Source organism: Danio rerio, chromosome 8 (assembly GCF_049306965.1).
Source record: "Danio rerio strain Tuebingen ecotype United States chromosome 8, GRCz12tu, whole genome shotgun sequence".
NCBI classification, from domain to species: domain Eukaryota; kingdom Metazoa; phylum Chordata; class Actinopteri; order Cypriniformes; family Danionidae; genus Danio; species Danio rerio.
In genome coordinates this window covers 32407529-32433309 of record NC_133183.1, presented here as the reverse complement: position 1 = coordinate 32433309, position 25781 = coordinate 32407529, and the positions used below count along the sequence as shown (strand labels likewise).

Here is a 25781-nt window from a genome sequence, read left to right as displayed (position 1 = left end):
AATAGCACTTAACTAATATATTAACTCATACTTTACTGATGATTTGTTCATAGTTTACGTATCTAATAAAACCAGTGAAATGTTTGTAGAACTTTTCTAATAAAATAAATTTTTATTTGTTTTGTTTTCATGTTTAGCACAAAAAGTGGCCAAAGCTCATGGGTTTGTATTCTGTTGTATACTGCTGTTCTGCCATGTGATTGCTCAGTATGTGTGTTTCTATACATTAAACACAACGTTCAACATTTCATCTGTGGAGTTTCTGTGGTAAAATACAACACACAGCCTATGAGTGGAACAAGGTTAAGGTACAAACATTTTATATTTTAATTTAATTAATAATTTAATTTAATGTAATTTAATTTTGTTTAAATACATCAAATTTCTGTAGCTTGAACTTGTTCCATAATTTGCTGTTCTACAAAGTTTCTCTGGTATTAGTAGATGGTTAACACATTAGTTAATATATTAGTTAACTGTTAGTTATTAGCTTATGTGTGTTATTGGGACGTTCTTCTAAAGTTGCAACTATTCCTCATTTACTAACAGTTAATAAATGATGATTTGTAGCAACTTTAGAAGAACGTCCCAATAACATCCATAAACTATTAACTGATCCTTAACAAGTCTTTAGTAAGTAATTTACTAACAGCATGTTCATGATCTATTACTAATTTATTAGGTATAGTTATAAATCATTAAAATACAGTTAACAAGTCATTTACAACTTGTTAACTAACAGCTTGTAAGTTATCTATTGGCCATCTATAAGGCACAGTTACAAATAATTAACAAACTATTAACTTTTATTTAACAAGTCATTTAAAGCTCATTAATTAACAGTTTATTAATGATCTATTAACTAGTTATAATGGATAGTTATTTTAAAGTGTTACCTTTTATTCTAGCCGAAATAAAACAAATAAGACTTCCTCCAGAAGAAAAAAATATTATCAGACATACTGTGAAAATGTCCTTGCTCTGTTAAACATCATTTGGGAAATATTAAAAAAAGAAAAAAAATCAAAAGGGGGCTAGTAATTCTGACTTCAACTGTGTGTGTGTGTGTGTGTGTGTGTGTGTGTGTGTGTGTGTGTGTGTGTGTGTGTGTGTGTGTGTGTGTGTGTGTGTGTGTGTGTGTGTGTGTGTGTGTGTGTGTGTGTGTGTGTATATATACTGGTCGGCTTAGAGTTCTGTTATAATCCATCCACATGCTTAATCATTAACGTCTACCCCTGCCCCAACCATCACAGTAATGTTAAAACAGATTTGGATGTGGAGTCTTCTCGATTAGTATAGCTGATTAACCACGGGAATTAATATATTATGTATTAAATTACTCATTAATTGTATTTTATTAGCATCTACCCCTACCCCAACCCTATACCCAACCGTCAAAGAAATGTAAAAGCAGATCTGGATCTGGAGTCATCTCTATTAGCATAGCTGATTAACCATGTGAATAAATGATAAAAGCCCTTATAATAGGCATAGATAGCCCCTACTGGCCCATATCTATCAGCTGATAACCACTGATAATGGCCATTCTGAAGAGTAATAACATTTGAAGCGGGTGTTCCAGATCTTTATTGTTTTTTTCTTCTGATGAACACAAAATAAGATATTTTGAAGAATGTTGTAAATATGTAGCGTTTGACATCCATAGTAGTTAAAATATAATTGTAAATAAGTACTGGTTTCTAACGTTATTTACAAAGTCTTCTTTTGTGTTCAAAACATGAAGGAAACAGAAACAGATTTGGATCGAGTTGAGGGTCAGTAAGCGATGACAGAATTTTCTGCTTTGAGTGAACTTTCCAATGTTTGTTTTACTAAAGATCAGCAAAGCATGAAAATTGTACCAAACCTTGTGCAGTATTTATAATATCGATTACACTGTGATAATATCTTTCAGTTTGGCGACCTGTTGTTCGAGGAGGAGGCCGAGCAGTGTGCAGACCTGTGCCAGAAGGTTCTTCATTACTGCAGCAGTTGTGTGGACGGCAACAGGAGTCAGGCTTGCGCTACGCTCTACCTGATCATGAGATACAGCTACAGCTCAGCTAGCGTAAGACAACCATCCCTCAACACCTCTATTACCAGCCACTTCCACCTTCATGTCTTTTCTCAGTTGAAATGACACAGACGTTGACGGTGCCCTCTGTAAAGTTAATCTTCTCTTTGTCTGATAACATGAGCCCGTCGTAGCTCGTTGTTCGCTTTTCTTTGTGCACCAGGGCTGATGGCTGGACTATTTCCTCTGTTTACTCAATTTCTCACCCCCCTCAAACCCTCCCCTACCAGATGGCCATGTTGTTTGCCATCTCATTCATCTTTAATGGGGAAAGGATGGATTTCTCTCCCTGTCTGTCTGTTTGTTTGCTTGTTTGGTTTGTAAAAGGCTCCAGCAGTCAGCACTGTCGTTAGTGTAACCTTGAATAAGTCATGCTGATTCCTTTTAGCGACAGGCCGTCTTTCTCCTCCTCTCTGTTTTACGTTTTTATGCTTCCTCAGGCTCCTTTTCTCACATTTGATTAAACGGTGGAAACAGTGAAGTCAGGTTTGAGCACAAATTCGGAATTAATCTTCTCAGCGCTGTCGATGTCGAGCCGTTCTTCACGGTAAAACTGACCTAGATGCGAGATTGCCGACATCCAGAGATGCTTCGCGCATACGCTCAATTTAACATAATGGTGCCATTGAAATGATCCATTGGCAATTATACAGGGGTTAATGGGGGATCATTTTGCAGTTTCCTGATGCTAAGCAAGATGGATGGAGCATTTTCAGCCCCTGGCTCAAGCCTCCCCTGGAATCAATGATCTGAGACTATGACAGCGATGGCCTAGCGGTGTGGTGATTCCTTTCACAGCCTAACACCTGTATCTGACAATGTAACCTTCAGTAACCTCAGCAGGGCCAGTCCTGATAAATGACACAGCTCTGGTTGACAGGAACCGCTGAGGGATGGGCTGTTTTCTAAATGGGGAAACCTCAGGCAGTAATCAGACCTCTGTGGTCATGATGCTTTTGACATTCACACTTTTGCTCTTTTCAAACCTGTATCATTTATTAAATCTACAACAAGAATCAGTCCAAGGCACTCGAGTAAAGTGAAAAAATTTTTTCACTTTACTCGAGTGCCTTGGACTGATTCTTGTTGTAGATTTGATGAATCCCTTACCCAAAGAGCACCGACCATACATTTGAACTTACCCCAGAGCGCTTTTTGTTTTGTTTTTTCTGCTGTATCATTTATTTTTTACTGTGGAACACAAAAGAAGATCTAAAACTGACAAAAAAGCAAAATACGTAGCCCTTGTGAGTTTTTTTTTGTTGAGGTAATATGACAAGAACGTAATTTGAGAACTATATGAAAACATTGCTGACCTTATAGCTGTTGCATAATGTATTAATATGGCATTTATTGCCCCCATAGAGTGTAAAAGATATGGACGTAGTATCCGTAACATCACCCATAGGTTTCTGAAGAGCACAAATGAAGCTACAAGTAAAAAAAAAATAATTAAAGAAAAAAAAAAAGCTACAAGTGGTCGTAGCCAACCAGCGCCATTTTGTTCACGCGTCATCGCTCTAACCGAGGTGTTACCAAACAAGGGCAAAGAGGCGGAGCATGAGCGGAGCTACAGACGCCTGCTAGCATGTTGCTTAGACAGGCTTTTCTTTGGGAGGAACATTTAATATATCATTACCTGCGACTCGTTTGTGTTCTGACCACATGTGCTTAGTTGTGTACTATATAAATAAAGTGTTTAGTCTTTAAAAACACTGTTGTAATACACTGAGCCACTAAACATTGTTCACAAATGCTTCCAAAAAGCAACTTACTGTGTAAAACCACATAATACAAAAATACAATGTACATGCCGAGTTCAGCGTCTAATCAGCCGGAATCTGCCGAAGTAAAGTAACGGCAACTAGCAAAACCTAGCTGTCACTCAAGTGGCCACGCCCTTGATTATGCAGACTTAATATAACTTAATAAAAATGAAACAGATGAGTTATTAAAAAATTTCAGCTCCTCACAGTTGTCATGAAGGGTAATATTACCTATATGAACTAAAATCTTTTTTTGTACCAGGCTGTAAACACCTTTTTGTCTGCTGTAAAGTTATCCATTTTAACAGTGGGCTCAATAAAAATGTGCTCTATTATGGAGCCAGGATTAGTGCAGTTAAGATGAATTGTAGTTTCAGTTACTTCCGTATAAGCATCACAAGGGAGAGCTGGAGGTTGCCGCTTGGTTGCCCCATGAGTGTGAATGAGATTTGAAAGTTGTCAGTGTGATTAAAAAGCCACTTACATTTCTGAATTAAATTTTGCAGGAAATGAAAAATGTCCACATCAATTATTACTAGTTAATTCTATATTATACACTTCTATATTAAATTATAAAGATGAGTATTGGATGCTAGTACTTTACACAGTGGCTACGTTAACATGGACATCAGTAATCAAATTATTTTCTTAATATGAATAAGACAATAATATGATTAAGGTCAGTGGTGGAAAGAGAACTGAAAAAGCATACTTTAGTAAAAGTACCATTACTTGCCTAAAAATGTATTGTGAACAGAGTAAAAGTACCGGTTGTAAATATTACTCAAAGTAGGGGTAAAAAGTAGCCCTTTTAAAAGTACTCATGAGTAGTGAGTATTATGCTGTTAAAAGTTGATGCAATTACATGTAATTTGTGGATGTGTGTAAACGTAACATTCTGTAGTGCATTTAGTTATTGCCCAGCAGGCACACAATGTCATAGGATGTTAATATTAGGTTAGATTTAGGTAGTGATGTCAGGTGACCAAAATTTAATATCTAGCCACAGCAACATAAGGAATAATAATAAGGACAACATTATTTTGATGTCCAATAATGACATCAAATGACATTGATATTTGGTTGAATTTAGGTTGTTAGAAAGTGACCAAAATCCAATGTCTAGCCAACATCTTAAACCAACATCATATTGATGTTTAAATACTGACATTTATTCAGCAGTTATGGCAACCAAAATTTAACGTCTGATAGATGTCATAGTGGTTACGTTGACACAAAGTCAAGCTGTAACATCATTAGATGGTGATATTTGGTTGGTTTTAGGTTGGACGTTGGACATTGACATCGGGCTGACGTTGAGTTCTGATGTAAACCCGATTTTCATTTCCAAACAAAATGCAGAGTCTCCACGACATTAGGGTACAAATTCAATCTGACGGCACGTTGACGTCTTGTGCCTGCTGGGTGTTTAAGGCCATTTCGGTCATCATACAGTAAAAATCCATCATCTTCTCATCAGTGACACGCATCTAAACCAGGGGTGCCCATACTCGGTCCTGGAGGGCCGGTGTCCTGCAAAGTTTAGTTCCAATCCCAATTAGAAGCACCTAGGCTAGCTTATCAATCTCATACTAGACTTTCTAGAAACATCCGTGCAGGTGTGTTGAGGCAAGTTGGAACTAAAATCTGCAGGACATCGGTCCTCCAGGACTGTGTTTGGGCCTCCCTGATCTAAACAATCTCTGGGTCAATGTGTGTATAGATTTTGGACATCTTCTTGGACACTTTTAATGCTTCCAAACAGTTTGCTGCTATGTAAAGTGCACATGTCTTGAAGTAGTTCATTATGGTGCAATTTACCTTCTATGTGTGATTTGATTGGACGGGAATCACAGGACTGATTGTTCTAATTCCCATAGACAAGAAAAAATAAAGTAGTAACTGCAGGTTGAAGGAAAGTTGTGAGAGTAAAAGTACAGATACTGCACTAAAAATGTACTCAAGGAAAAGTAAAAGTTCACATTTTTTATACGACTTAGTAAATTAAAATTTCTAAGAAAAACTACTCAATGACAGTAACTTGAGTATTTGTAATTAGTTACTTTACACCACTGATTAGGTGTTTTCATGAGTTGCTTTTTGAATGTTCCTTTCATGATACAGTTTTCAAGTTATAACACATAATTCGACGAATGTCATTGCGTCACTGCGCTGTCCACGTTTTTTCTGGAGTTTCATGTAATTTCAGGTTTTTCATTTTTAGTTTGTCAACTTTAACTGCAGTTTGGCACTTTCACTTTCATTTAGTAACATTTCATTCATTCCCCCGTGACAAACGAGATATTGGATGCGAGTATGAACTCTGGAAGAGTGTAGTTTTGATGGAATTTGATACCGCATGCTCTATGGGGAAAAAAAACTCTGCATTTCATGATGCAGGTGTCTGTGGTCCTTCACTGACTTGGTAGGTGCTGAGAATAGTGTCAAGCTGCCTTGTGTGTATGGAATATCCTGTTGCAAAATGCAGCGAAAATTCTACACGAAGGTAACAGTTTGATTAAGGTGTATACATGTCTGTACTGCACTTCAATAATGTGACTTAAATCTGCATACTAAACATGTCTTAATCTGATTTCTGTTTAGTTCGATTATGACCTTAATTGAATTAAATTAAAATTAAATCAAAAATCGCTGTTTGCAAATCTGGTCAAAACATAAATTCCTGAAATCATGAAATTCCTCATTCAACAAAGAAAATCAAGAATTAAATTCACAAATCACATCAAACTTTACCACTTTATTGCATGTGCAATGGTGCCAGCTAAGAGCTGTGTCTATATTCCTCACACCTTCACCTTCTTAATGCTGTTTGAATCTGGCTTGAAGAGGGCTGCATCGATTAATGATTGCAATGGTGCCATGACCCGGATGGCAGTTCACTTACAGTAGTTAGTATAACAGTAGGCAGATAGTAAGAGCTGTGTTGGTAAACCTCATTCCTCTTGCCTCATGAAATTCTTCAAATCCCACATGAAACAGGGCGAGTACAGCCGGAGGTTTACATCTGCCTACTTCCATGAAGCACTGGGAATCATTTTATAGAGTCAGACTCAAAATAATCTCTGATTTAGTAACCCAAATACACAAACCTGCATGATACTGTCATTGCTCACAGAACCATATCATGTTTGCACCAGGATTAAGTTCTCCAGAGTTTTTGGTTACTACAAATTTAAGTAGTATTTCAAAAGATGGTATAGCTTCAGCATCTATTGGGAAAGGGGTAAACTGTGCAAATTGGACAAACCTTGACCACATTATTTGCCTTTGCAGAACTTCTCCAGAGTCAAGATGCAGGTGACAATGTCTTTGGCCTCACTGGTCGGCAAGTCTTCAGACATCCACGAAGAGTATCTACGCCGCTCTTTCAGAACTATCCTGGCATATGCTGAAGAGGACACCGAAATGCAGTCTACACAGCTGCCCTCACAGGTACAGTTTGACTAAAAGCAGATCATAGTTCTGCTAACTATGATCTTGCTAATCTTCTCCTGATCTTGCTAATCAGCTCTTCGAACTCAATAGAAATTTACATACAAGTGTGCTGGGGTTGATTGGATCTGAATTCTCCAGGACTGTATCTAAAATCATTCTCTATACCTTTAAAAAGTGCAGTATTTGAAGAAGCCACCATTTGTAGTGGCGTACAAGACCATAATGGACATTCTGAAGCGCACCTAATCAATCCCACAATGCAATGCAATAACAGGTGTATAACTGATGTACACTCAACGGCTATAGAATACCCATGATGCACTGTGAGAGTTCACATGCCGAATGAATTTCTGCATCTGTATGTTTCTAAATAAGTTATTTAATTGTTATATTAACATTAATATACATGACAGTAATCAAATACTTTGTTTGATTATAAATAGACAGGCCGTTTAGTGTTTAATAACTATCACAGGGTCTGAACAAGTAGTTGAAAATCTAATTAGTCTGAGGGATTTATCAACCAGCAAAAAACAAACAAAACCACATCAATTTCAGTGCACTCAGTGCTCAAAATCACCATCCCGTTTACATTAACTCCTTTAAGTGGACTATATTATTGGAATAATTTAGTCAATGAGGGTATAAGGGTGACTTCATTCTAGAGCATTGCCCCTCCATGAGCATGATCGTAAAACCCTGGCCTCCTCAAATTTAGACTTCTGGAGATCTGCTTCTGCAACAGTCAGCTCCAAAGCTGATTAAATACTAAAAATTTAAACCAGATAAACAGATCTTCAGACTTACCAGAAACGTCCCACCAAGTGTGTTGTAGGAAGTTGGAACTAAACTTTCTAGGATGTGGTGGGTGTGATTTTTGGCAAGTAGGATGCGATCCTGGAATAACCTCTAGGTTAGGGGTGGACAAACTCGGCCCTGGAGGGCGGGTGTCCTGCACAGTTTAGCTCCAACACTAATCAAACACACCTGAACAAGCCAATCAGGGTCTTCAAGATCACTAGAAATCTATAAGCAGGTGCAATTGATTAGAGTTAGAGCTAAACTGTGCAGGACACCAGCCCTCCAGGACTGAGTTTGCCCACCCCTGACCTAGATTGATCCTGGAACATAATTCCAATATAATAAATAGGAATATAACCCATTCCTAATCCATACCCTAAACCTAACCTAAACTGTACAATTTTCTCAAACTCAGAGGGGATAAATAGATAACACTTACGTATAAGTGCATAATCCTTAATGCAAGCCTAAACCTAACATAAAATGTAAAAATCTCATTGACTGATTGGAACAATGCTCAAGGGTCAACATAATTGTTAATTCATTAACAGATCCTACTTGGTGAAATCCCGCTAACCCCAGGATTTTGCCCTTAGGAGCAGGATTTTACACACCTGGCCTAAAGTTTTTAGATTAGGAGAGCCCAATACTGTTTCTGGAGATCTGCCTTCTTTCAAAAGTTCAGCTCCAAACCAAAGTAAACATACCTAAATCTTTTAAATAAGATCACAAGGAGCAGTTGATATTTACAGACAGAAATGTTGAATCAGGACTGGAATTGAAGGTGTGTAGATCCCCAGAAAGAGGATTGAACACTCCTGGTGTAGATCTTTAGTCATCCAACCAATCTATTGTAATGAAATACCTCTATCTTAACAGGTAGATGAACTCCTGAGGAACCTAAACAGTATCCTCTCAGATACAGTCAAGATGAAGGAGTTCCAGAAAGATCCCGAGATGCTTATGGACCTCATGTATAGGTACACAGCTAAACCCAAGTCTGCATCTGCCTTTGGGATCCCAGGCCTGTGGTTTTCTTCTCTGCTTTCCATTTGACTGTGGTTTCTACTGTTTGTCTACTGTTTTTGGACTCACCATGGAAACCGAGTGGCACATTTGAGCCCCGCAGTGTGCCTCACATGTGCAATAACTTGTGTGAATATGCCAGTCCACACTGTTCTTTTGATATTAGGAACAAAATGTTGTTTATTTGCTCAGAGCATTAACCTATGGTTTGCTTTGGCTCCAGGATCGCGAAGGGCTACCAGACTTCTCCAGACCTGCGTCTAACCTGGCTTCAAAACATGGCAGAGAAACACAACGGCAGGAAGTGCTTCACTGAGTCGGCCATGTGTCTGGTTCACGCCGCAGCCCTGGTGGCTGAATATCTCAGCATGCTGGAGGATCACAAATACTTGCCTGTGGGCAGCGTCACCTTTCAAGTGAGTTATTATCATGAGTAGGAAACGCTCGAATCTGCTCCCTTTCCGAAAAACAACAGTAGGCGTGAATTATGTCTCGGCTGCTCTTCGAACCCGTACACACGGCTCAGTCTAAATGAAATCCATGTCCGACTGTGGTAAATAATTGTCTCCCCCCACCAGAACATCTCTCCTAATGTGCTGGAGGAGTCTGCAGTCTCAGACGACATATTGTCTCCAGACGAGGATGGGGTTTGCTCAGGACGCTACTTCACCGAAAATGGCCTAGTAGGGCTTCTGGAACAGGCTGCCGAGCTATTCAGCAATGTGAGTTATCTTTGGAGCAAGGTGCCAACAAACCTTTCCAAAAACCATCTTCTTTTATGTCGGTAACACTTTATTAACACTTTATTTTGATGGTCCATTTGAGTAGACTGTCTGCTTAATATCTGTTGATGCAGACATTCAACAAACATTTAACTGACTATAAGCAACTTTGCAAGTACATGCAGGGCCGGAGCAAGCTGAACTGCCGCTCTAGGCAGAAGAAGATCATGCCGCCCTCAACCCCAATGTGAAAACGAAAGTGACCGGTTATGAAAATGAAGTGAGGTGTCGCGGACCTCTTTTCCAGCGCACTATGCACGGATATAACTGAGGACGCGCGGGTGCTGAGGGAGGGAGGGGGGTGTCACTGACACTGAGCTCTCTATTCTGCCAACCCTATGCGCGGATATAACTGAGGACGCGCGGGTGTTGGGACCTCAATTCTGCCGCCCTATGCGCGGATATAACTGAGGACACGCGGGTGCTGAATGGAGGTGTCGCTGACGCTGCCCTCTATTCTGTCGCCTATGCGTGAATATATTTGAGGACATGGGTGGTGAGGGAGGTGTTGCGGACAAAACTGAGGATGCGGGTGGTGAGGGAGGTGTCGCGGACATAACTGAGGACGCGGGTGGTAAGGGAGGTGTCGCGGATGCCACCCTCTCTATATTGCCGCCCTAGGCGGCCGCCTAGGTCGCCTCTATGGACGCGCCGGCCCTGAGTACATGTCAACTTACACTAACCCCAACCCTAACAGTCTACTTATAATCTAATGAGTATAAGTTGGCATGTAGATGCAATGTAATTTAAATTCAACAAACGGACAAATGGACCATCAAAATAAAGTGTGACCTGCTATTCTATTTTTTTCTATATCACCGTGCAGCTAATTTATCACAATTCTCATATTTGTAGGGATGATAATATTAGTTCACATAATATTATACTGTAATTTTTTATATTATTTCATTGTTTATATTAGTTTATATTAGTTTATATATATATATATATATATATATATATATATATATATATATATATATATATATATATAGACTGGCATTTCGTTTTGTATTTATGAATTATTATGAATATTACAATTAATTAAAGTAATATAAACGATTATAGTATGTATTATATGTATTATATATACATATAATAAAAGTAATGTATATATTAGCTGCTTGAGCTTATTATGCGTGTGCATATATGTGAAATATATTACAGACACACATTTACTGGCCACTTTAATAGGTACACCTTACTAGTACCGGGCTGAACCCCCTTTTGCCTTCAGAGCTGCCTTAATCCGTTGTGGCATAGGTTAAACAAGGTATTGGAAATATTCCTCAGAGATTTTGGTCCTTATTGACATGATACCATCACACAGTTGCTGATTTGTCGGCTGTACATTCATGATGCTAATCTCTTGTTTCAACACATCCCATTGAGATCTGCCTTTAAATACCTTTCTTTCCCATTCTGATGCTTGGTTTGAACTGCAGCAGATCGTCTCAATCATGTCAACATGCCTAAATGCATCGAGTTGCCATTGGCAGATTAGAAATTTGCATTAACGAGCAGTTGGACAGGTGTACCTAATAAAGTGGCCGGTTAGTGTATACAAACGATTCGTTTTAAATGCACCCATTTTAGATTTATTGTAATGCATTTTTTATTTTATACTATTATTTTTAAGTTTAATATTCATTTTTATGTTTCTAAAATATGTAAAAAAAAGTCATTAAAATTGTTTGTATACGTATTCATGATAAATAGTATATATTTATGATATCATTTATAAAATAATATATAAGCTACATAAATTTCATTACACGTGCATTACATTAAATACATATTGCATATTAAATACAAATGAACAAGTACGTACAAAGTATTGTTTTATTTAAATATTTGTAATAAGTGATAATGATATGATTGGTTAAATATGAATCATATTTATTATATTAGATATATAATATTTATAGTTAATTTCCAAATGATAAGGATAAAATAGTTTTTCTTTATCAAAATAATGTAAAAGTTTAATGATCACATTATTAACCATTATATATATTGGTGTTCATTGCCTCCATTGTTCACTTACAGGGCGGGTTGTTTGAGGCAGTTAATGAGGTGTACAAGGTAATCGTGCCTATACTGGAGGCCCACAGAGATTTCCGGAAACTCGCTTCCACACATGACAAGCTCCAAAGGGCTTTTGACAACATCATTCAGAAGGTAAAGCATACAAATGACATGTCCTCCTACACGAGTCTGCCTGGCAGGAAGAAGCTGTCTAATGCCATCATGATATATACATATGTAGGCAGTTCTGTAGAAATAGGCAAGATGACATGCTTAGACGTGCTATGCATCTTCTGTAATGATTTTAAACAACATGTTCATAAATAATACTTAAACACTTTTTTACCTTTAGTTTACTGACCCCAGTTTAAACAAGTCACAGAAAATATTATTTTGTAATATTAAAATTAATTATAAAAGGACAGTGCTCAGCATATATAAGTACACTCATCAAAAATCTCTCTTTTACATTCATATTTTTAATAGAAAGCTATATAATATTTTATTTGTGCATATACTGTACATTAGATTAGTCAGTACTGAAGCAAATCTGGAGCTTATCTAACAAAATAAACTTACAATAATGGTCCAAAAACTAGTACATCCAAATTTATATGTCATATAAAAATATTAAATACAAATTCAAAATCAAGAGAAGCAAAAAAAAAAAGTCAAATTTTTTTGCAATATTATGCTTGATTTTAGTTGTATTATCTTTCATTTTCTAAATATATTTGCTGACCAAAATATTATTTTAATTAAATATATCTGTTTAATAAGTCTCTTTTGTTTAAATGCATCAAAATACATAGCTTACATTCATTGAGAAATGAATAAAAATATTTACTTTTAAAATGGGGTGTACTCAATAATGCTGAACACTGTATATAATTTATTTAAATACACATGTATAAAATATTAAAATAAATATAAAAAAACACTGAATTAAATGTGGAAAGAAGTCTAAAGGCTTGTATAGTATTTTCATTTAGACATACTCCAATAACCTTTGTTGTATTTACAACACTGAAAAATATTTGCACAGACAAAAAGTCATTAAAACAAGTGGAAAACGTTCATTTGGATAAATTTGGTCCTAAAATCATGCATGATTACGTGTCAGCCACCGTCTTTTAGCTAAATGTTTATTTTTACTTCTTCAGGGTCATAAGAGGATGTTTGGAACCTACTTCCGCGTGGGATTTTATGGCTCTAAATTTGGAGACCTGGATGAGCAAGAATTTATCTACAAAGAGCCAGGAATCACCCATTTACCAGAGATATCCCACCGGCTCGAGGTGAAATTTCTCTGGAAACCTGTGAAGTTCTGAAATCCGTTTGCGATTAAAGATAAATTGTGAAGTTTGAAGTATTTCTTAACTTTTCAGTCAGATGTTTTGATCGTTTTAGAAGTCTAATGTGGTCTGACATTTTCACTCACGTTTTGTTTGACCAAGACTTCTCTTTGTCTTCTACTTTTGCAGAACTTCTACAGTCAGTGCTTTGGTGATGGCGTTTTGGAAATGATTAAAGATTCCACACCAGTAGACCGAAACAAGCTGAGTCCCAACAAGGTACTTCTCATCAAATGTCCTGCCAATGTAAACACGATTACAAACGAAAGCTTTCTTCAGTGTGACCCTCATTAGCCTTGAAAGTCTGTCAGCAGTCAAATCTCCGTTGCCTCATTTAACTAATGTTACCTTTAGCGATTTATGTTTCCTTTAAGTGCCTGTGACAAAATGTGTTGATTTTTGCATTTCACACCAGGCGTACATACAGATCACCTTTGTGGAGCCTTACTTTGACGACTATGAGATGAAAGACCGCCTCACCAACTTTGAGAAGAACTTCAACCTTCGCCGCTTCATGTACACCACGCCGTTCACAAAGAGTGGGCGGCCCAGAGGAGAACTCAACGAGCAATACAAGCGGAAAACCATCCTTACCACTATGCATGCCTTCCCCTACATCAAAACACGAATTAACGTCATTCAAAAGGAGGAGGTAATGAGCATCTGGATACAATACTCCATTCTTTGCTTCATCTGCAGGGCTAGTTTGAGAACTGTGTCTAACCTGTATAGAAATCTGACATATGGCAATATATGCTAATTACCTATGATATACAAATTCATGTTTTCATTTCACATAGATTAAATATGTCATATATGCAACATGTATTTCAAAACATTGCAAAAGTGGCAGTCTGCATACAATCTGTTCACATAGTTTCATCTGTTGGAATTACAAATATGTTCATACATGTTCAAATTCACTACCTGACAATAGTCTTGTCGTCGATTCCAGTTGTAAGAGCAACAAATAATAACTTGACTTCTAGTTGATCATTTGGAAATCATTTTGTCAGATCAGGTAGATTTGTCTGATGAATCATCTGTTGAACTGCAATCATCACAAATGCAGCAGAAGACCTACTGGAACCCACATGGACCCAAGATTCTCACAGAAATCAGTCAAGTTTGGTGAAGGAAAAATTGCAAGAGATCTGCACAGATAGTCAAACACAGTGCTTTTTCCACTGCACCATGACTTTATATTCTACACTGTACATTATTTCTGTTAAGTAACAAGACTTTTGTCTTAGCAAAGTCAGACCTTACTGTCTTAATTAAATAATTAAAAATCAAGGCATGATCCTTTTTTATTTTGGTGAAATAAGCATAATCTAGAGGCCTTTGCCTTTCATATAAGGCACTTCTTATAGCAAATGATCAACTAGAAGTCTATTATTTGTTGTTCCTAAAAATTGGATAGGCGTCAAGACTTTTGTCAGGCAGTGTATGTTCATTAGGCCATATTTTAGATTTTTATTTGGTTAATGACTACCCAGCTAATCTCTTTAAAGGTCCTTGCACACTAGGTCTGCACGATTAATCGAAGAAAATATTAATGCTTATTTTGTTAGTAAAACAGTCTCTGTAGTTGACAGTAAATCTCCAGCATCTACTTCCAGGTGGAGTAGCGTTTACTACACAGAGCCATAGTTTACTGACAAGCTATGCCCAAAATTGCAGATGATTTAATCGCCACAATCCTGATATCAAAGAGAACAATTCAGCTGTTTGTGTAAAGCTTTTCAGTAAACTACAGCCCTGTGTTGCTGTTCACTTGAAAGCACACACAAATACCATGTTCTCACCTCATAAAAAAAATTTATTAAATAAAAACTCACCTCAAAACTTCAGTCGAGTGTCTGAAATAAATAATTCTGTGAGATGCCCTTTGGCTTTCAGAGGATATTCATTACTTATCACAGAGCCGTGTTTTCCTTACAAGATGTGCATGAGAATTATTAAATTTTTTCTGAATTGCTCCATTTCATTTTGAGTAATCGTGCAGCCCTGTCTATCGCTCAGTCCGAAATTTTCAGGAATTTTTCATTCACTTTCTTTATTTTCGGCTTGGTCCCTTTATTAATGAGGGGCACCACAGTGGAATGAACCGCCAACTTATTCAGCATAAGTTTTACACAGTGAGGAATCTTTCCTATTTAAAAAAATAAATACAACCAATGTTGCGTCAGTCATGTTAACACTGCGAATGAAATGTTCATTACACAATTGGGTAAAATTTTCTGCAGTTTCACACTCATAGCAAGAATTTGAAAAGTTTTAATGCTTTGACTATTCAGCGCCATCGCACATGTGGGCGGCAAAATCTATATCTGTTTTGATGCCTTGCATGCATGTTTTCCTACCATTTGGTGTGTGTGCTTCTGTCTGTTCGTGTCCATGTCCATACTTCAGACAAACTTTCTGCTCAGGATGAGTTGATTCATGGAAATCTTTAACCCCTTTACTTCCTGTCTAACAAAATCTGACTAATTTCTATGGTTAAATTATGTTCTTATTAGGGTTAAATATAGAGTTTTTGGTTTTAATGATAACCTATGGACTAAAGGTCAACCAGTTTCGGTGCCCAGTTAAAGGGTTAATATCCTCCAGAATTACTAGCAAAGCAATAAAATGAGCAACTGACATACCAGAAATAAACTATTTGTCACACAGGATGATTCACAGTATTTTCGATAAGGATGTGGACTCTCCTTCCTCTTTACACAGTTTCCATGTTAAATGAAAGTAAAGAGATAGATCACCCAAAAATGAAACTTTGCTAACTATTTAGTCTCCTCAAGTGGTTTCAAAAACATTGAGTTTCTTTCTTCCCTTAAATATATATATATATATATATATATATATATATATATATATATATATATATATATATATATATATATATATATATATATTTATATATATATATATATATATATATATATATATATATATATATATATATATTTATATATATATATATATATATATATATATATATATATATATATATATATATATATATATATATATATATATATATATAAAGATATTTTGAAGAAAGTTAAAACCCGTAAACATTGACTTTCATTAAAAAATAAAAAATAAAAAAAGTACTATGGAAGTCAATGGTTAACGATTTACAGCATTCTTCAAAATATCTTTTTTGTGTGTCCAAAGAATGAAGAAATTATGATAACCAGATTTTTGGCTGTATTGTCTCTTTAACATTTGCTTTTTCTTTTCCTTTTAATAACAATGAGAGTACACAAAGTACTCCTGTCAGGGTTCTGCCACTCTGGTCTTGTAAATTCTTGTTGTGGTGGCAGAGTCCGGACACTGGCCCTGTCTTGTCCTGTTTCTGTCATTGTGTGTGTCTCTGGGTGCCTCGGATGCGTGCGTTCTTGTACTCGTATTTGTGTTTTGTTCTGTCAGCATTGCGCTGCTTCATTCTCAGCGTCTCCGTCTAGTTGGTTTCTGTTTTGGTTGGCACTGAGATGAGACACCCCGACCGTGACAACTCCATTTTGGTGGCATTTGTTTATTTCTTTGCCCGCAATATGGATTTGAACAGAAAATGGTTCATGGTTTCTGTGGATGATTATTTTTTTTAGGATGATGTATACAAAAATGAATTTTCTCTCTTGACATGTTTTCAGTTTGACCTCACACCAATCGAGGTGGCCATTGAGGACATGCAGAAGAAGACCCGAGAGCTGGCTGAAGCCACACACAGGGAGAAACCGGATGCTGTGATGCTTCAGATGGTTCTGCAGGGATCTGTCACAGCCACTGTCAATCAGGTCTGAAACCATTATATACACGACTGCTCTGACTTTTTTTTTGTTTGTTTGTTTTTATACACATGATGCAGTGTGGTTGATTGGATCACACGTAGATGAAGGACAACCATTTACATTTACACCTAGTGTTCTAAGTGCCCTAGTGTAGCAAACCATCTACTGTATAAATAATTCATTAATATAGAAATCCAAAGTTCAACAATAGATTTGTCAAATGAAAAATAAATATGCACAAGGATACATTAAAATAATTAAATCCATCTCTTCTGACTAATTTTGACCACTTTCCTGATTTGGGCTAGTCTACATATGGGCTTTTTCTGATGTTTTTATTCAGTGCAATTTTCATTGTGAAAGGTAAAATGGTGACTAATATTATGTAGAATGGAAAGCAGAATGTGATTGAAAAGAGAACATTTTAATGCTTTGAGATTTTACAATTCAAAGTTTAAATATCTCATTTGTTCAGTCTGCTTTTAAAATGTTTTTGCCTCTGCTTTTAACAGGACCAGTGTTTTGCTTTTAACATGTATTTGAAAATGCAACATGTGCCATTAGCAAAACATCTACAATATGAATAATTCATTAATGTAGTGATACAAATGTCAGCATTAGTTGATTATTTTGTCAAATAAAAAATGAATAGACATAAGGATACATTAAATTGATTAAATTTTTTTTTAATAAGTTTAAATTAATTAAATCCACATTCTACAATTATTTCACATTATAAATCATGATGGTGTTTGCACTTTGGATTACTATAATAGATAATTTCATACTCTAATTTTAGTTTTTAGTTTTGTTTTTAGTTTACACATTCTATTCCTCAAAGAATATTGAAAATAAGTCACAGTTTCTGCTAAAAATATTAAGCTTCAAGTTCTGAAGGATCATGAGACACTAAAGACTACAGTAATGGCTGTTGAATTTTAGCTTTTAATCACATGAGGAAATATATATTTTTAACATAAATAAATTGAAGTTATTGTAAATTATGAAAAGATTTTAGAAACAAAGTATATAAAATCTCTCTCTCTCTCTCTCTCTCTCTCTCTCTCTCTCTCTCTCTCTCTCTCTCTCTCTATATATATATATATATATATATATATATATATATATATATATATATATATATATATAAATAAACAGATTACTTTCTAATTTTAGGCAAACAGCTAAATCCAACTACAACATTGACTAAAAGAGGTCTTACACTTTTGCACTAGACAATCCCTGTTAGCAGTTGCTGGTATGACCCTGATGATCTGAAAACAGCATTGGAACATGATTATTTAAATATTTAAGATAATCAAATTTAATAAAACTATCAAAACTAAAATAAGTTATGTTTACATACAGTAAAACATCACAATGATGCCCTCGCATAGGCTTTAAGTCCATAATTTGGCTTGTTTATATATCGAGTCAATAGACTTGAATGTAGTTCAAGAGGCTTGTGACCATGATGTAATGCAATATGTCAAGTGAGAGAATATAATTAATATAATATTTTTTTTATTAATATTATTGTTTTTTATTGTTGTTATAATTAATTATTATTATTTAACAAAAAAATAAAAGAAACAAACAATATTTTTAATATTATTGTTTTTATTGTTGTTATAATTAATAATGTTTATTATTATTGTTGTTATTTAACATAATGAGATAAGTAAATAAATAAAAAAATAAGTCTATTTCAAAAAATGATTGTGATCATTTTAAATAACCATCAATGAGAAAAGATGCTTTTTTTGGAGTCCAGAATATGTAGTTTCCACATCTACCAGCAGGGGCTAATGGATCCCTTCTAAACAACCATACCTTAATCCCCTGACATAAACACAGCCTCAGTCGCTTTTCCAGCCAGCCAGTCTCCTTCCATCCTTTTTCTACTACAGATCTCCGCTGTGGTTTTCAAATACTTTAGGTAATGTAAGGACACCACATAAAAGCAAAACGTTCATTTTAAGGTTGTAGGGATTCACAGCGATTCTCCCAACGTCTCTACACTTATAATGATGCCTGAAGCTCCAGAGTGACAGTTTACACCACTAATCAAGTTAAGAACGTATCCAAATCCCGTGGATAGGGCTGCGGTTTTGTGATAAATGCCCTTTGGAGAAACAACATACAAAGAGCGCAGCAATGCCTCTGCTCCTGGCTCCACGGTGACATCACTCACACAAAGACTTATTCATGATCTTTCCCTTATGTGTTGACTTTACCTTGTGGCCTCCAATGGATGAAGCATTCATTTTCTCCACTAGTGCAGTGGGGGGGAGAAAGGGGGGCTTTTCTTTCCTTTTCTCACTCGGTGTGTCTCCGCAGGGTCCATTGGAGGTGGCCCAGGTCTTCTTGAATGAAATCCCAGCAGACCCCAAGCTCTTCCGTCATCACAACAAACTGCGCTTGTGTTTCAAAGAGTTCATACTGCGGTGAGTGGCTGCTTCCAATGGCAAAGACATACAAACTCAAAAGTTTTTCAGTGACGTTCGACCTAACGGAGCTTGATTTCTATTGTCGGATCAAAGGAAATATGGAAGCGCCTTTATTTAATAGTGATTGGTTTGTTTATAGTTCTTTATTTGAAAGTTCATTGAAATATGTGGACGTAAGACACCCGAGGGGGCTTTTCCGCAAGCGGAGAAACCCCACTTTAATGCCACCCAGCTGCTTTTGTTTTGCATAATCATCACAATGTTTAAAGCAAGACTCGCAACAAATTAAGATTTCGAATGCAGGGAGTTTTCGCAGGATGTATACAAGTTGAAGGTTTTATATATTGCTTTTTTTTTTTTTTGGTGATAGATCAGGTCTTGTTGGATTCTGGGGCTTGATTGTTGCCAGAGTTGCAGACAAATATTTACCGTCATTTAAAATATGTTTATTTTTCCCCATAATCCATCCAAGCTGGCACAATCCTTCTTCAGCCAAGTTAGCGTTATTTGTGCCAAGATGTTAATTCTCCTCCTAGACTGTTTAAAACATATTTGGAAGATTTGAAGCCATTTAAAATGTATTTAAAAAAGCGGTTTTGTCCCTTAGTGTCCCACATTCACAAAGCAACAGGATTATTAAAGAGACAGTTCATTCACAACTAAAAATGGTCATCATTTACTCTACCTTCACTTGACCCAAACCTTTATGAGTTTAATTATTCTGTTGAACACAAAATATGATATTTTGAAGAAAGCTGTAAACCTGAAACTATTGACTACCATACATTTTGTTATTCTTACTATGGAAGTCAATGGTTACAGGTTTTCAGCTTTCATTTATTCATTTTCTTTTCGGCTTAGTCACTTTATTAATCAGGGGTCACCACAGTGGATTGAACGGCCAACTTTTTCAGCATGTGGAAAAGCAGATAGCCTTTAAGCTGCAACCCATGTCTTGAAAAACACCCATACACTTTCATTCACACACATACATTTAGCTCACCCAATTCACCTATAGCGCAAGTCTTTGGACTGTGGGGGAAACCGGAGCACTGGGAGGAAACCCACGCAAATACAGGGAGAACATGGAAACTTCATACAGAAATGCCAACTGACCCAGCCGGGGCTTGAACCAGCGACCTTCTTGCTGTGAGGCGACATCTCTACCAACTGTGCCACTGCAACGCCCGATTTAAGTGATGTAAAGTAAATAATGAGTACATTTTTATTTTGGGATGAACTATCCCTTTAACACGGTTTTGCTCACACACATTTGGTTTTTCACAGGACTGAAATAACAACTCTAGTTCACGTTCTAAAACCAAAGATACATTTTCAGGACTCCCAACCATATTTTTGGTGAAGCCCATTGTTTTTTTTTTTTGTCAAATAAGTTTTTTATTTGGTCGTTGAATAAACTTACAATAATCACAGGATTAGTTTTCTGATATGCATACATTTACAAAAACAAAACAAACAAACAAACAAACAAACAAACATAAAAAAAAAACCAAACACCCCAAGCCCAGCCTGTAAGTATACACTACAGTGATAATCAAAACAACTTTTAGTTACAATACATTGCTTTGGGGGGAAGAATTCCCCATGAAGTAATAAAAGAAAGGGCCCCAAATTTTCTGAAATTGTCCAATGTTGCCTTTTAAAATAAATCTGGTTCGTTCCAGGTGCAGAGTAGATGTCAATTGGTAAAGCCCATTGTTAACAAACTGTGTTCACAAATAACAGAATTACTAATATAGCTCAATAGATCTCTACTTGATCTTAACAATCATACGCAAGCAACATCACAAATTTACCTGAGCCATGTCATCTACAGGTTTACAGTCACAACCTCCAGTTTTGCGTCAAAATTAAAAGTTTTAATTGGTTAATTAAGACTTAATGCATAAAATCACACATCTGTGTTATGTCAGATGTGATATAAATCTTTGCAGTTTTTGATGGTGCCATCTTTCATGTATACTTTGTTCACTGTTGCTATGGTTACATTTGATTGTCACAAGTAGAATCTGGATTTGACTGCACTGTAGTGCATTAATGCCCATCCACATTTTCAGTAACAACAGGAATTAAAAAAAAAAAAAAAATGTAAAGTGTCATAAGCCATAAACCAAACCAACCTGTCATTCACCAAGGTGAATCACAGCATTGGAAACTTTGATTTTAAATAAGTATATGAAAAGCCAACCAAAAAAAAAAGGTACAGAACTTTATCTTTTATAAATTATAAACCCCGGCAAGGCAGTGGCGCAGTAGGTAGTGCTGTCGCCTCACAGCAAGAAGGTCGCTGGTTCGAACCTCGGCTCAGTTGACGTTTCTGTGTGGAGTTTGCATTTTCTCCCTGCCTTCGCGTGGGTTTCCTCCGGGTGCTCCGGTTTCCCCCAAAGTCCAAAGACATGCGGTACAGGTGAATTGGGTAGACAAAATTGTCTGTAGTGTATGAGTGTGTGTGTGAATGTGAAAACTCCTTATGCAACTCTTTTGTCTTTTTCTATCCAAATGCAGCTAATTGCACTAATTATTCCTGACCTGGTGCTCTGCTCCTCTTCTTGTGTCGCTAATGCTGTTGTGATTGCAAACCTGCAGGTGTGGAGAGGCCATTGAGAAGAACAAGCAACTCATCACTCCCGATCAGAAGGAGTACCAGCAGGAGATGAAGAAAAACTACAATAAACTGCGAGAGAACCTGAGGCCAATGCTGGAGAGAAAGATCCCAGAGCTCTACAAGCCCATCATCAAACCTCGCATCGAGAACAGGTAAATCCACTAGTGCTACACTTGATCTTTGACTCCGCAATCAGCAAATCTCTCCAGCGTTCAGGAGTATTTCCATAATTGCTGCTAGAGGAATAGCACACCCAAAAACAAAAGATTCTCTCATTACGGCAGATTTGTGGTGATGTTTTTGAGTTTGGAAAAGATTTATGCAAATATTGTTTAAAACACTTTTTGCATTCCTCAGAAAAAATAAAATAAAATGACATGGATTGAGAAAGACACAGGGGTGCAAAAATAATAGCTATTTGTCATTTTTGGGAGAGGTATACTTGTAAGTATTGCTCTTTGGGGGAGTACATGCTGGTTATGTACCACAATAAAAATTCTGTGCCGAAACATAAAATTCTGTATGCACTTGGTTTAAATCTGCTTTGTAATAGTTTTTTATTATTTTATAAAATAAAATATTTAAACATATAATGCAAGGTTTTTAAAATATAACTCAATATCTTAAATTATACTAATAAAAAAACCGACAAGCCAATAAAATAACCCCTTATTGACAGTGAACAAATCGAGAGGTGTGACCAACTTTGCCGTGACAACATGGTAGTGCTATTGCAAGCTGAAGGAACAAGTTTGCTTGAAATAAATGCATTATCTGCAACATAGACTCATTCTGAAAACGTGACATATATTCCTGTAGATTGCAAGTTATGTAGCCAGAAGTACGTATAGCTGCATTTTGTAAAGGACGTTATAGGGCTGTATGACACCGTTCCTAACAATAACAGTAAATAACAGGGTGAGAAAGTGGTAAAAAAATTCTACGAGGACTACTTTTTCTGGATTGCTTTTTAAAACGTCTGTTGGGTTTTAGGAAGTGAGTGGGCAGTGGTCAATCTGTGCTTTTGAAAACACTATTGGTTGGGCTTAGGGAAGGAGGAGGGTGGGTCAGTGGATCGATCGATCAGTCAGTCAGTCAGTCAATCATTCAGTCAGTCAGTCAGTCAGTCAGTCAATCAGTTAGTCAGTCAGCAGCGCCCTTTGGTGGATTTATGCGAAAACAGCATATGCGAATGGCACTTGTAAAAGAAATTTGAGATCTTAAAAAGCATACATAGCAACCTCTGGTGGATTCGTGAAAACAAAAACTGCAAAGAACGTAGCTCCTGGGACGAATTTTGCTCTCTTCAGAAATATATAGGGGTTCGTTTTCAGAATGAGCCTGGGTTGATTATTTGCATGTACGTTGCTATGCGATTCATGCATAAATAAGAACAGTATGTGTATGTGAATTTCAAATGAAATGTATTCATGTAGGGCGAGGCAGTGGCGCAGTAGGTAGAGCTGCCGCCTCACAACAAGAAGGTCGCTGGGTCGCTGGTTCGAACCTCGGCTCAGTTGGGGTTTCTGTGTGAAGTTTGCATGTTCTGCATGGGTTTCCCCCAGACATGCGGTACAGGTGAATTGGGTAAGCTAAATTGTCCGTAACGTATGAGTGTGTGTGTGTGTGTGTGTGAATGTGTGTGTGCATGTTTCCCAGAGATGGGTTGTGGCTGGAAGGGCATCTGGTGCGTAAAAACTTGCTGGATAAGTTGGCGGTTCATTCTGCTGTGGCGACCCCGGATTAATAAAGGGACTAAGCTGACAAGAAAATGAATGAATAAATGTATTAATGGGCACATAAAATGTACATTGTATATACAAAACCATTATTGACTGAAAATTTGGTGCATCCCTAGTTTATAGAGCACTAAAATACAGATTTCCAGTTTGAAAGACTTTATTTTAGCTTGCATTAAATAACCTTTTATTTCAGCATTGACTTTGTGATGTATGCATCGCGATATTAATCACATCAGCACACCACAGTTTGCATTGCATATAAATTGTAGATTTTAACTCTTTAAAATTTTGTAGAGTTTACACAATACTAGAATGGCAGTTTGTCATTTGCATGTAGTTTAAGTCATGTTAATGTATTTAAACTCAAAACACGTGAGTTCAATCATTCAGGCGCAAGAAAATATAATGTTTGTACTTTAACAGTGATTTATTGTATTTATTTTATAAAGTGAAGACTTAGGTGTTATTGCAGTTGTGCAGTGTTATTTTACATTTGATTAATCAATTGAATAATCATTTTTGTATATATGTTTGTGATTTGTTTATTGTATTTTGTGCAGATGTACCCCACTGCAAAAATAACCCCAGTCGTTTTAAAATAATGTTAATAAAGTGACAATTTATGACAATAAAATATCATAATGTTTGTTTTTCTAGCATTGTACAGATGTATTATAACCATCTTAACAGAAAATAAAGCTTATTCTCTAATGCAGGGGTCACCAATCTCGGTCCTGGAGGGCCGGTGTCCCTGCAGGGTTTAGCTCCATCTTGCCTCAACACACCTGCCTGGATGTTTCAAGTATACCTAGTAAGACCTTGATTAGCTTGTTCAGGTGTGTTTGATTAGGGTTGAAGCTAAAATCTGCAGGACACCGGCCCTCCAGGAACAAGTTTGGTGACCACTGCTCTAATGTTTCAAATAAGATTGGTAAAACATGTAATTTTGGGTGTAATAACCTTGCATCTTTATTCAACACAACACACTTATTCTGACCTGCATTTATTAATAAATATAACCAAGGATGCAAAATGTTGTTATATTGTTTTAAGTCTATGAAAACATGCTTGAGTGACAGAAGCATACTGTAGTACAAAGCTTTAATATTAATATTTTTTGTGCTGTATATTGTGATCCTTAAAGTTGAGTCTTTTAGTATAACGTCAAATTATTCTTATTCTAAATCTTCACTATATTAAAGATTTTTTAGTGTATGCAGTAAACTGTTCTTACACTGAATAACATTTTAACAGTTATCTTCTATAAATCATGCTAAAAATGTGTATTAGTCATCACTATATGCAATGAATCTACACTACCTGACAAAAGTCTTGTCATCGATTCCAGTTGTAAGAGCAACAAATATTAACTTGACTTCTAGTTGATTGTTTGGAAAAGTGGCAGAAGGTAGATTTGTCTGATGAATCATCTGTAGAACTGCATCCCAATCATCACAAATACAGCAGAAGGTTCATTGGAACCTACATGGACCAAAGATTCTCACAGAAATCAGTCAGGTTTGGTGAAGGAAAAAATCATGGTTTGAGGTTACATTCAGTTTGTGGGCGTGCAAGAGATCTGCAGAGTGAATGGCAACATCAACAGTCTGCAGTATCAAGACATTTGTGCTGCCCATTACATTACAAACCACAGGAGAGGGCAAATATTTCTGCAGGATAGTGCTCCTTCTCATACTTCAGCCTCCACATCAAAGTTCCTGAAAGCAAAAAAAGTCAATGTGCTCCAGGATTAGCCAGCCCAGTCCCCAGATTTGAACATTATTGAGCATGTCTGGGGTAAGATGAAGCAGGAGGCACTGAAAATGAATCCAAAGGATCGTGACATTAATTTTAGTGTGACATTAATGTCTGCCA

General features: G+C 36.5%; 1 protein-coding gene across 3 annotated transcripts in view; it reads left to right on the top strand.

Moving 5' to 3' along the window:
- The window catches only part of dock8 (dedicator of cytokinesis 8), a 99216-nt gene that overhangs the window by 72239 nt on the left and 1196 nt on the right, over positions 1-25781 (top strand). For all 3 annotated transcript variants that reach the window (XM_021478460.3, XM_001920072.9, XM_009304069.5), the window contains 12 exons: positions 1916-2068; positions 7135-7293; positions 8977-9077; positions 9347-9539; positions 9702-9845; positions 11955-12086; positions 13097-13231; positions 13418-13507; positions 13704-13940; positions 16951-17094; positions 19429-19535; positions 22146-22316. In XM_021478460.3, coding sequence (XP_021334135.1) covers positions 1916-2068; positions 7135-7293; positions 8977-9077; positions 9347-9539; positions 9702-9845; positions 11955-12086; positions 13097-13231; positions 13418-13507; positions 13704-13940; positions 16951-17094; positions 19429-19535; positions 22146-22316 — 1766 coding nt within the window. The remainder of the gene's footprint in view (positions 1-1915; positions 2069-7134; positions 7294-8976; positions 9078-9346; positions 9540-9701; positions 9846-11954; positions 12087-13096; positions 13232-13417; positions 13508-13703; positions 13941-16950; positions 17095-19428; positions 19536-22145; positions 22317-25781) is intronic.